General features: G+C 42.2%; 1 protein-coding gene and 1 long non-coding RNA gene across 2 annotated transcripts in view; both read left to right on the forward strand.

The window, feature by feature from the left end:
• The window catches only part of LOC138964297 (uncharacterized), a 300,694-nt gene that overhangs the window by 224,047 nt on the left and 62,911 nt on the right, over positions 1–13,736 (forward strand). The window lies entirely within an intron of this gene.
• Positions 1,233–13,736, forward strand: part of LOC138964293 (mitogen-activated protein kinase 14-like) — a 49,465-nt gene continuing 36,961 nt past the window's right edge. The window contains exon 1 of the mRNA XM_070336210.1: positions 1,233–1,750. Coding sequence (XP_070192311.1) covers positions 1,617–1,750 — 134 coding nt within the window. The 5' untranslated portion in view covers positions 1,233–1,616. The remainder of the gene's footprint in view (positions 1,751–13,736) is intronic.

Genomic DNA, 13,736 nt, shown 5'->3' on the forward strand with positions numbered 1-13,736 from the left:
TCCCCCCCCCCCCCCCCCCCCCCCCCCCCCCCCCATCTTTATTACGTTGACGTCACAGTAGCCTCCGACTCCCGTACCACCTTTCCGTCACACCTCACTTCCCTCTACCCTTTTGTTTTCTACACAAATTTTTGTGTGCTCTCGCTTCGCCTGACAATATCCGGAAGGAAGCAATTTGCTATGTTCTTACAGTTATTTAGACAGACGACTGAGAAATAAATCGCTGGCTCGTCACTGAGTCATTCGAAAGAAAACAAGTCGCGTAAGGCGAAATTACTACATTTAGTCAAGCTGTGGAACTCACAGAATGAAACTGAACGTAGTCCGCCGCTAGTGCAAAAGGCAGTGAAAGTGACGAGCCTGTTTGGCTCGGTTGCGCTGTGCTTCATAGCACGCTTTACTGTACCTCTCTTCGTTTTAACTTTCTGAGCGTGTTTTTAATCCAAACATATCATATCTATATGTTTTTGGAATCAGGAACCGACAAGGAATAAGATGAAATTGTTTTTAAAACGATTTCGGAAATTTAATTTTAATAATAATTTTTATATTTTTAATTTTCAGAGCTTGTTTTTAATCCAAATATAACATATTTATATGTTTTTGGAATCAGAAAATGATGAAGAATAAGATGAACGTAAATTTGGATCGTTTTATAATTTTTTTTGTTTTTTTACAATTTTCAGATTTTTAATGACCAAAGTCATTAATTAATTTTTAAGCCACCAAGCTGAAATGCAATACCGAACACCGGCCTTCGTCGAAGATTGCTGGGCCAAAATTTCAATCAATTTGATTGAAAAATGAGGGTGTGACAGTGCCGCCTCAACTTTTAAAAAAAGCCGGATATGACGTCATCAAAGGTATTTGTCGAAAAAAAAGAAAAAATACATCCGGGGATATCATTCCCAGGAACTCTCATGTCAAATTTCATAAAGATCGGTCCAGTAGTTTGGTCTGAATCGCTCTACACAAACACACAGACACACACACACAGACACACACACACAGACACCACAACCCTCGTCTCGATTCCCCCCTCTACGTTAAAACATTTAGTCAAAACTTGACTAAAAGTAAAAACAGAGGAAAATCAAAACTTGACTAAATGTAAAAACGAGCAGCCGACATTTTTCCACAGACTCACACAAATGTCATACACACTGCGCGCGAGACGAGTTATTTCTGTCGGGGGCTCATGACGTCAACAGCTTGGAAGCCTTTTGGCAGAGTACGCGAAGCGACGGCGAGGTCCCACAGCGTCAACAAGTGTGTGGGGAAGGGAAAAGCCCGGACAGACAAAAGACAGAGAGGCACAGTCACGCCGCTGACAAACAACCTCGTCACACCGCTTCTGTGTCAGGATTACGAGTTTGCTGATATCTTTCTCTCCGATTTCTCAGCGATGACTTGTCTGTGAGCGCGTGTTTTTCAGTGCTTGCGAAGCCTTCCTAAAACCCACCTTGCCGTTGAGAAAAAGTTTTTTTTTACGTGTGACGCTCTTCATTGCTGTACGGCACGGTAGCAGACGATCGCCGCATTCCAGGGCGCCTTTTGTGGTTTCACTTTCGAGGATTGTGTGAAGAGTTGCCGTTTTGTTTGAGAGGTGTGAAAAAATGTCCGGGCTAGCTTCTACAAAACGGCTGCCCCCAGGATTTTACCGTACGCAGCTAGTGTCTACGAACTGGGATGTTCCTGTGGAGTATCAAAGACTTTCTCCCCTTGGAAGTGGGGCGTACGGGCAAGTTTGGTGAGTATCGATTGTTTGAGTTTTAGGCTTGTGGCCTCACCGAGTTGGGCTGTTGACGGTGGTGGTGTACGTTATTCAGGTGAGTCTTAGTGCCAAACGCAAAGAAACACACGCAGGTGAGTGCGCAGACACACTCACTGCAGACACATACACACACACTCGCACGCACACACACTCAGTGACTGACCACTGAGTTGCTCAGTGCACTGCAGTGACGTATTGCCCCAACTGACCCACACACACCGTTACATATCCACCCGGCCAAATACACATCAGTGTAAACTCACACACACAAACACACACGCACACACACACACACATGTATACATACACACGCACGTACTACGCACGCACACATACACAGACACACACACACACACACACACACACACACACACACACACACACACACACCATACACCGTTACACATAAGTCCATCTACAGTACACATCAGTCGTGCAGTGTATACTTCCACGAACATACACGAACACATCACACACACACACACACACACACACACACACACACACACACACACACACCACACACACACACACACACCCACATACATACCACACACACACACACAAACACACACACACACACAAACACACACAAGGCACACACACTGGTGTCGAAAAAGTGTGCGTGTACATGTGTATGAGTTTGTTAATATTTTCGCATTTTAATTTCGTGACTTGCAGAAATGTACTTGACCCTCGGGAACTTAAACCTGCTAATCAGTAGAACTGACAGGAGATTAATGTCAAGGGTCTACTCCTATCACATTTACAAAGGCTATGTCAAGGGTTCCACCGGGGACTCGGTCAGTGCGAAAGTACAGGGCAATCTTGAGGTCAGGAAGACGAGAGATATGAAGCCTCTTCATGAGGAATACGAATTATAATCACTTTGGTATTGAGCTCCTATGTTCGCGGTAAGCGGCAGCGCCAACTTTTTCGTGGCATTGGCACCACTTTTTCAAATAAAATTTTGGTAGTGACTATATCCACGGGTCCGTGCCTCTTGTCCCCCATGCTATATCCACGTCAGTGACGTCATTTCCGCGGAATCTCGGAATCGTTCGGAATCACTCGGCAGTCGAAGCCTCGCGTTGGCACTCGGGACTCTTGGCGCCATATTGTTGAGATGGAGGAGGAGGAAGAATCAATTTGTGTTGGCGAAACCAAAAAATGGTGAATTCAAAATCATGGGAGTACTGTGGACAGTTGTGACTTACGGAGTTCAGCCCCTCAGCACCAATCTAGCGAATAGGGAAGACCAATACATCATTCTTCATCTTCCGGTTGGTAGCTTTAGTCCACACGTTGACAACATTCACTTAAACATTTGAACAATCGACACATGCTTCACACTCCATCAAAAATCACCGCAAACTAGGAAAGTGCAAATCCCGAATAAACATGCAAGTTCAGGTGAGGTTCGTATTAAGAGGGGGGGGGGGGGGGGGGCTGCAATGTTGCAATGTCACCACAGAGAACGCTGTATACTGCTCATAAAGTCTAAACATGGAATTATGACATTGATATTTTACAGCTGACGTCCTAGTCATGTCTGTTAAGTGCCGAACCGAAAGCAGGAAAATATAGGGCAAGAGTAGCGTCCCTTGTCAGTGACGTGGATTTAGCATGGGGGACTCGAGGCACGGACCCGTGGATGTAGCCACAGCCTAAAAGTTTTGAGACAGCGTAGGTCAGAGTTGCTGGAGGACTATGGCCGTGTGCAATGGGTTGATGATGAAATGTTTACGACCTCCAAAAATCTAAGAAAAACTGGTCTTAAAAAGGAGGGAGTTTTTAAACGGAGGTAAATTTACAGAGGTTAGGAACAGAAAATCTGAGAGAAAAAATAACGTCTTAACTTAGGGAGGGAGTCTTGGATGGGGGGGGGGGGGGGAAGGGGGGTCCTAAAATGGGGTTCCATTGATTCCAAAGGTTATTGATGTACTTCCCGTTGCTGGAGATCTATGCATTTAGGCCCTACATGCGCTGAAGTTTTGCTAACTTGATCAGCTCAGTCTGTAAGCCTCATAGACAACGGAAAGCGGATCTTCCAGTGGAAATCCTCTTCAGTTGTACAGGATGATGCGTGTACGTAAACCGCGTCATTAGGGGAAGGGCTCCTAATATGGACCACTTTTTGTTTCATGCTGATAACTAGCTTGTTTTCTTGGGAAGAAGTATCATTTTGTGTTTGGCAGTCCTTCTCTCTTAGGTTAACCCTTAGGCCTAATTAGAGTGAAATAGCTTTGATAAAAAAGACATTCAGCAAAAATTAAATACAGAAAAAATCACAAATGGTCCATATTAGGAGCCTGGGCGCCTAATATGGACCAGTGAAGCGGCCTTCACGAATCACTGTAAAAAGCTCCCTATACTTCAAAATAACATGATACAACTTAGTGTGCAAGTCAGACTAATTAAAATATGCTTTAGATTTATCTGTTTCGGGTTGATGAGAGCATTATTTGAAGCACACCAGAAAACTAAACAAGTCGCGTAAGGCGAAATTACTACATTTAGTCAAGCTGTGGAACTCACAGAATGAAACTGAACGAAGTCCGCCGCTAGTGCAAAAGGCAGTGAAAGTGACGAGCCTGTTTGGCGCGGTAGCGGTTGCGCTGTGCTTCATAGCACGCTTTACTGTATCTCTCTTCGTTTTAACTTTCTGAGCGTGTTTTTAATGCAAACATATCATATCTATATGTTTTTGGAATCAGGAACCGACAAGGAATAAGATGAAATAGTTTTTAAAACGATTTCGGAAATTTAATTTTAAAAATAATTTTTATATTTTTAATTTTCAGAGCTTGTTTTTAATCTCAATATAACATATTTATATGTTTTTGGAATCAGGAAATGGTTAAAAATAAGATGAACGTAAATTTGGATCGTTTTATATAAAAAAAAAATGTTTTTCAATTTTCAGATTTTTAATGACCAAAGTCATTAATTAATTTTTAAGCCACCAAGCTGAAATGCAATACCGAAGTCCGGCCTTCGTTGAAGATTGCTTGGCCAAAATTTCAATCAATTTGATTGAAAAATGAGGGTATGACAGTGCCGCCTCAACTTTTACAAAAAGCCGGATATGACGTCATCAAAAGTATTTATCGAAAAAAATCAAAAAAAATCCGGGGATATCATTCCCAGGAACTCTCATGTCAAATTTCATAAAGATCGGTCCAGTAGTTTGGTCTGAATCACTCTACACACACACGCACAGACAGACAGACACACACACACATACACCACGACCCTCGTCTCGATTCCCCCTCTATGTTAAAACATTTAGTCAAAACTTGACTAAATGTAAAAAGCTTATCAAAAACAGAGTAAAAATAAATAGAGAATACTACATCGCTTGCTGTGTCACACAGCAAGCCATGTAGTATTCTGTTTATCCTACATACTGTACTTACGTGTATTTTCCTAAAAATGTCTTGCAGACGAGGCAGCTAAATTGAAGACTCTTGTTTTGGAACCTCGATCTCTTCCAAAGCCTCGTGCAATCTATTACGTCAAAGCAAAGAAACGTCACTCTGAAAGTGTGGCGTGACGTGTTAGTTGTAAAGATTCATCGAGGGTAACTAGCGAGCGCAATTTTTGTTTCTATAATGACGTTTGTCTCGGTGACTTTGGCATCATAAGCAGTGGAAAAACAGGTCCCTGCCAGACTTGCTTGACATGACCTCATTTACATGATATACACACGTGTGATTTGAACGATTATTATCTCACGGGTGTCTCTCTCACGTATGTAGGATAAGTGAAATTATCAACTTCCACTAAAAGAAGACTAATTGTTATATTTTTTTCAAATCTCGAGGGCTAGTTTTAGGTTATTTCCAGCAAGCTTCTTTATGAATTAATGAAAATAGCCTTTAGCTTTTATTTTCTTCGATTTGTTGAAGGTGGTCCATATTAGGGGACTCACACATACTTTTAGTCACCTGGCTGGCTATAGTGGGAGGGTTACTTTTGGTGGTCACATTAGATATTATGTTTTTTGGAAAGTTCGTTTTATTTGCAGCCACAGTTCGGTAAACGACAAATGGCTAAACCCAACCACCTAAGAATGAGAAGCGTTTTTGTAACATGACCCATATTCTGCAAAAATGCAGCCATGACGCAGGGGGTAGGTTACAAAAAAACGTCATGTACCGCTTGACTGCATACGGATATAAGCAAATTATACCTTAAACGAAAGCTAAAGATTTTTGCCACCAGACAGCAAGTAAAATGCCTAATTCGTATACACAGTTTTATTTTTAACAACATCTGTATAACATGCGGACGACAAAACAGGAAATGCCATTTTCTCAATCGATATGTATAGCTAACTGAACGCCTGGTTGAAACCGCAATCAAAAACATCTTGAAAATTGTTTATTCTCACAGCTAGAATTATTTTACATCAACAATTGTTAATTTACCGAGGAAAACAACAGTCATATAAGATACATAATGGATGATTCTGAATCAACTCCGAAAACCGAACCGGGTCGAAGCAAAAAAGAGTTTACACATACACAGGCTTAAAAAGGGATAATTTGGTTCAATCTGTTAGATTTTTACCCATAACGTTAAAGATCAGCTCAATATAAAAGGAAAGTGATCATTGTAAAAGGATTTTGCTATCGCAAAATAATTCAACTTCCGGTTTTACCACATGGCGTCCATAATATTATCAATTTATTACATAGCGTGCATTTGTCAGAAATTATACTAAATGTTAGAAGCGATCTTAAAGTGAAAGTAACGTTTAATAAAAGTATGCGCATTTACTTATTGATTGATATATGACTAAAATAATGGACATGTAATTTAAACGTACAAAAGGACATTTTGTACACTACCTCTCTAAAAAAAAACGCGACTATGACCGACCGATATGTATGTGTAAATTAGGTCATTGTTAGTGATGAAAACGGGTTTTCTTTAAAAGATAACACGCAAACTGTGAAATTCAAGCCCATAAATGATTTGAGTACGACTTCTTCAAAACAGGTCTGTTTTTCACTCCACCAGTTTCAGTTTTAATAAAATATATGTATAGCTGTCATTTTCAAAAAACCTTATCTGCAATTCACTTAACCAAATACACCATGAACCCAGAAGGTATTAGAGTGAGACACTTTACAGTGAAATATGTTATGATTCCCCTTATTTCAAAATATATGCATTTTAATTGGCAGACAGGATTCACGTCGTAGGTACGTGTCCTCTGGTGAGGCAACCGTTAGCATTTTTTGTCGCAATAATTGACATTTTTAAACATAAATCATGGACAAAAAACTAATTCTACAAAAAGTGCAGGTTTTCTTGGTATAGTCAGTTAAAGCATCTTAAAATTCAAGAAATTGTGCAATTACGTGTATGTATTTGAAATGGCAGAAAATATTGAATGAAACATTGAAAGTGATTTTTGACGTATTGAAACCCTACCCCCACTAACAAAATCGGCCCTGAGGTTAGGGGTGTTAGTTGAAGATGAATGAATATTGGCTATGCTTTTCCCCTAAAGTATTCAAAACCTAAACATATACATAGGCAAGATGTTCTACATTAACACAATTAACTTTTTAAACATATACATATGCTTAGTACACGATACTTCCGGTTTTTCTACCGGATGACTTATACATTTAGGGGGTAAACACCTTATTGTAGACAAAGCTTTATTTTCAAAAAGTGCAAGTAATTATTAAAAATCATGCATAATATTTATATATTGGAGTTAATTTTTCTTCGAAAGTCATTTGTTTCAAGTGGCAGAAAATGTCAGTTGGAGAGTTACATGTACGTAAAGCGTATAACTGTTGTCTGTGATTAGTGCATTGTGGACACATTGGCACCATTTGATCCTAAATGCTAAACGATGTCGTGATCATACGACAGTTTTAGGATAATTTACATCGCATCGATTACTAAATTGATGGTAGAATTTCACTGATAAATTCTATTTCCGGTAGCGTCAGTGCCGTTCTCTTTTTCTTTTTGTAATAAGGTAATAACGAATGAACCACGTGTCACACTCTTATGCTAGTCTTTAAATGAAAATTCCAATTCTAGTAAGTTAAAAGGCATGTATTGCGCGTTACATACATTTATACCCCCCCCCCCCCCCCAGGATTACAATGCAAGTAAACACATATAAAGAGATAGTAACGTTTTACATGGTTACACGTTCAGTGGTGAACGTAACGTGTGGTTTAACAAAATTACTTGCACATACAATAGTGAAGTCTGTCTGTGTGTCTCTGTTTGTGTGTTTGTCTATGTCTGTCTGTGTGTTCGTCTGTTTGTCTCTCCCTCTGTCTGTCTATCAGTCTGTCTATGTGTCTGTCTCTCTCTTTCTCTCTGTGTCTCTGTCTGTCTGTCTGTCTGTCTCTCTCTCTCTCTCACTCTCTCTCTGCGAGGTAGGTGCACTTAAAGAGAAAGCAATACAGAAAGAAATGCATTTCTCTACCAAGAATGAAGTTTGTCTGTCTGTGTGTTTGTGTGCGTGTTTTTTTGGTTGCGTAAGTGTTTCTCTATAAGCATCTCTACGTCTTTGTTCGCGTACTTAAGTGCGTGCGTGCATGTGTGCGTGTTTCTGTGTCGGTTTGTCTCACTGTGTGTATGTCTGTCATTTTGTCGGTATGTTTGTGTATGTGTCTTTGCGTGTCTGCGTGCGTACGTGTGTGTGTGTGTGTGTTGTGTGTGTGTGTGCGTGCGTGCGTGTGTGCGTGCGTGCGTGTGTGCGTGCGTGCGTGCGTGCGCGCGCGCGTGTGCGTGTGTGTGTGTGCGCGGTTAAACCAGGAAGCATCATAGAGATACATATATTGAATTATAACCTTTAATTACCTATGTTTACTTCGAAACAACAATAAAACACTTGATAACTCAGAAAATAACAATGTTAACAAGTCGCGTAAGGCGAAAATACAATATTTAGTCAAGTAGCTGCCATTTTTCAGCAAGACCGCATACTCGTAGCATCGTCAGTCCACCGCTCATGGCAAAGGCAGTGAAATTGACAAGAAGAGCGGGGTAGTAGTTGCGCTAAGAAGGATAGCACGCTTTTCTGTACCTCTCTTTGTTTTAACTTTCTGAGCGTGTTTTTAATCCAAACATATCATATCTATATGTTTTTGGAATCAGGAACCGACAAGGAATAAGATGAAAGTGTTTTTAAATTGATTTGGACAATTTAATTTTGATAATAATTTTTATATATTTAATTTTCAGAGCTTGTTTTTAATCCGAATATAACATATTTATATGTTTTTGGAATCAGCAAATGATGGAGAATAAGATGAACGTAAATTTGGATCGTTTTATAAATTTTTATTTTTTTTTTACAATTTTCAGATTTTTAATGACAAAAGTCATTAATTAATTTTTAAGCCACCAAGCTGAAATGCAATACCGAACCCCGGGCTTCGTCGAAGATTACTTGACCAAAATTTCAACCAATTTGGTTGAAAAATGAGGGCGTGACAGTGCCGCCTCAACTTTCACGAAAAGCCGGATATGACGTCATCAAAGACATTTATCAAAAAAATGAAAAAAACGTTCGGGGATTTCATACCCAGGAACTCTCATGTCAAATTTCATAAAGATCGGTCCAGTAGTTTAGTCTGAATCGCTCTACACACACACACACACGCACACACGCACACACGCACACACGCACACACGCACACACACACGCACATACACCACGACCCTCGTTTCGATTCCCCCTCGATGTTAAAATATTTAGTCAAAACTTGACTAAATATAAAAAGGCAAAGACATGATAAACGACATTTTGTTATGTAATTGTTGCGTTTCAATATTAGATATTGTTGGGTCATACACATCTCTCTCTTGGTTTATACACATTGCAAAATCTGAAACAGATTTACATAACGTACAATCGTAATGATTGCGATCGTGCGAATACGTGCCAGTGTGTGTGTGTTTGCGTGTGTGTGTGTGTGTGTGTCACAGTGTGTGTGTGACAGTGTGTGTGTGTGTGTGTGTGTGTGTGTGTGTCAGTGTGTTAGTGCGTGTGTGTGTGTGTGTGTGTTTGTGTGTGTGAGTGTGTGTGCGTATGTGTGTGTTTGTGTGTGTGTGTGTGCGTGTGTGTGTCTGTGTCTGTGTGTCTGTGGAAGTCCATAAAGGATACATGTTGAGAAAAGGCAATGGAAATAAAGAAGCGATATGTGACGGTAGCGCTGAAGATCCACGAATAAATCTAGGTTAGCACAGAAGAGGAAGGTAAACAGATACTGTCACACGGTGGCTTGTGTGTATTACCAGGAATCCGCTACTGTATTATACGTGTGCAGTCGCTGACGTCAGCCTACTAACATAGATATATGCGTAAGACTACGAACACTGTGTATAAGATTTCGCTCAAGCCATGCATGCCAAACGCGAGTAGATTGTCCGTGAAACATGGCTAACAAAGCATGAGGAATGGTTAGATTGTTGTCGCAGGGTACTTGTCTCCACCCAACAGGTGCAAAATTGGGAGGGGAACAGGTGAGCTGACCAAAGCTTTCATACATCAAAGGCGAGATATTTTTCAGCGGTGGAAGTGTTGGACGCATAGGCGCATGCTTTTGCAATTGGTATAGGAAATATTTTTTAGTCCTCGAGCCATGCACTGTCTGAGGAGTTACTCAGTAACTGTGTCCGGATATTTTGTCTAACAACTTCTGAACTTAAAGGCCCTTTCCTGATCAAATTTGGAACACTGATCCATCAACATAATAACCTGTGCACTGTGGGAAAACTTTACATTTCCGTGTGCAAGCTTTTTAAGTCAATATAATTTTTTTTGTTACTGTCTTCTTCTATTTATCAGCATCTTGTTCTTCTGGATACGAACGCATAGTTTCCGGAATGTGTTGTCATGCATGCAGGCTGCGCTGCAAATACGCCAGTCAAACTCGTAAAACAATTTTAGACGCATGGATTCATGACAAGCAAGCAAACTTACGGTCCAACAGCGCAAGCTCACACGCAAAGCGACCGTTTTCAGTCCGGGGTGTGTCACTGTTGTTTTAGTTTCAGACATGATAATACAGATATCGTGAATAAATACCGAAGCCTTTCTAGCACCATGCACATATCATATATTTAAAGCCAACAGAAATCGGTTCTCACTAACACAAGGACAACAGAGGCAAAGACAGAGTCAAATTTTCGCCTATGGAGGCTCTGTCTTTGTCTGCGCTGTCCTTATGTTGGTAAGGATCGATTTCTTTTGTTTGTCAGTTTGTTTATCTCACCCACTGTCACCTTGTTGTTAAGATTTGTATTATCATATGTATGTGTATTAGGGTTTCATTTACTAGTGCGCCCTGGGCCATTGGCGCATTAAATCTGAAAATGTCCCATCACAATTCCCTTCATTGTGTCAAAGGGCGCATAAAGATTACGTACCACTGCGCCACCAAATGTACACTTTACATCGGATCACACACACACACACACACACACACACACACACACACACACACACACACACACACACACACACACACACACACACACACACACACAGATAACACGATATAGCGGCTAATTCTCGGATGGCACCATATTGCACCATTTTGCATCTTTGGTCAAAACGCGTACAGGCCTCGTTTGCGCTTCTTGCCTTCGACTATGTCCCATTGGAATTTGGTTGAGGGGGACAAATGTCCCATTACCTTTTTTTCCCAGGCTAAACCCTGTTAAGCTAATAACAACTGCGATACGCGGAAGAGTGTTCATTTTGTATTTTGATTTATGACCACCCAGTGATTCTAGCTTGGATTTATGACACAAACATATCATATATATTCTCATGATAAAGATCCTGTTTTTACCAAGAATGTCGAACACACTCACAAAACTCAACTCAGTTGTCATTTCATAAAACTGACGCCAATCGCCTGTGATACAGCTGGCATCCTTGGACAACACATGCAGATGGGGTGGTCATTGCGAAGAAAGGGACACTCAATAATGTCCACTTGTTCGCACCGCGCAGGTCCGCTGCTGGTCAGTGGTCATCTATCACCCCGGACCGGACACTCCACTCTGCACCTGTCTGCCCGCACCTCTGACCTCAAAATGACACCCCCCGCCCCCCCCCCCCCCCCCCCTCGGTGCAATCTAAACGTGTCCCAAACAGATGAAAACATGGACAAAAACAAGGTATGAATCGTTCAGCAAACGCTCTAGATACCTGTTGCGAGAAGTCTGATGCTAGTTCCGTAAAAAGGCAGGATCAATAAAAACAAAAAACAGAACTGTTTTTTTCAGGGCTCCCCAAAACGAGCGTCCCTACGTCCTATATATATACGCACAAGAAGCCGAAATCACGTACTAGAAATGTATCGAGGGGGTCCCGGTGTAGTATCCCGTTTAGTCCCCCCCTCTGAAAAGGGCCTCCGGGGGACTTTTCAGAGCTAAAAAGGGTCCCCGGGGGACCCGAAATTGCTGATGGGGGGCCAATCGAAAACGAGGCTTGATCGATAAAGGACAGGAAGTGAAGTCAATTGGAAAGTGTGTGTGTGTGTGTGTGTGTGTGTGTGTGTGTGTGTGTGTGTGTGTGTGTGTGTGTGTGTGTGTTCCATTCGGTGTTGTTAGATTGTCGTGTCAACCTAGAATATTTTAATGAAAAATACACTTTACAGTACACTATGCGTGATAACAATGTTTTATAAGTACACTGCAGGGACTTTTCGACTTTTAAAGCCTTGGGACCCTCTAAAACTCTGCAGTGGGGGTTCATGGACCCTCTAAAAATCTGCAGTGGGGGTTCATGGACCCTCTAAAACTCTGCAGTGGGGGTCCCTGGACCCTCTAAAACTCTGCAGTGGGGGTCCATGGACCCTCTAAAACTCTGCAGTGGGGGTTCATGGACCCTCTAAAACTCTGCAGTGGGGGTTCATGGACTCTAAAACTCTGCAGTGGGGGTTGATGGACCCTCTAAAACTCTGCAGTGGGGGTTCATGGACCCTCTAAAACTCTGCAGTGGGGGTCCATGGACCCTCTAAAACTCTGCAGTGGGGGTCCATGGACCCTCTAAAACTCTGCAGTGGGGGTTCATGGACCCTCTAAAACTCTGCAGTGGGGGTCCATGGACCCTCTAAAACTCTGCAGTGGGGGTCCATGGACCCTCTAAAACTCTGCAATAGGGGTTCATCGACCCTCTAAAACTCTGCAATGGGGGTCCATGGACCCTCTAAAACTCTGCAGTGGGGGTCCATGGACCCTCTAAAACTCTGCAGTGGGGGTTCATGGACCCTCTAAAACTCTGCAGTGGGGGTCCATGGACCCTCTAAAACTCTGCAGTGGGGGTTCATGGACCCTCTAAAACTCTGCAGTGGGGGTCCATGGACCCTCTAAAACTCTGCAGTGGGGGTCCATGGACCCTCTAAAACTCTGTAGTGGGGGTCCATGGACCCTCCAAAACTCTGCAGTGGGGGTCCATGGACCCTCTAAAACTCTGCAGTGGGGGTTCATGGACCCTCTAAAACTCTGCAGTGGGGGTCCATGGACCCTCTAAAACTCTGCAGTGGGGGTCCATGGACCCTCTAAAACTCTGCAGTGGGGGTCCATGGACCCTCTAAAACTCTGCAGTGGGGGTTCATGGACCCTCTAAAACTCTGCAGTGGGGGTCCATGGACCCTCTAAAACTCTGCAGTGGGGGTCCATGGACCCTCTACAAATTGAAAGTGGGGGTCCCGGGACGCCGGCACTACGAGGGGCGTCCGTGGGGAGCCCTGTTTTCTCATATTTAATAATTGTGCACATCGAGCACTACAGTCCTGACAGAACCATTTTATGCATTTGAACATTCACAAACAGCTTCCAAGTAGCTCTTGAGTTTGAAATCGACGGAAATGTCTGCTTATAATCGTGCTACGAGCGGTCGTGGAGTATAATTTGGGTGAGCCGCTCTGGTAAAGGAGACCATGTGCTTTCCATCAAG

The sequence above is a fragment of the Littorina saxatilis genome, linkage group LG4, assembly GCF_037325665.1.
Source record: "Littorina saxatilis isolate snail1 linkage group LG4, US_GU_Lsax_2.0, whole genome shotgun sequence".
In the NCBI taxonomy this organism is placed as follows: Eukaryota; Metazoa; Mollusca; class Gastropoda; order Littorinimorpha; family Littorinidae; genus Littorina; species Littorina saxatilis.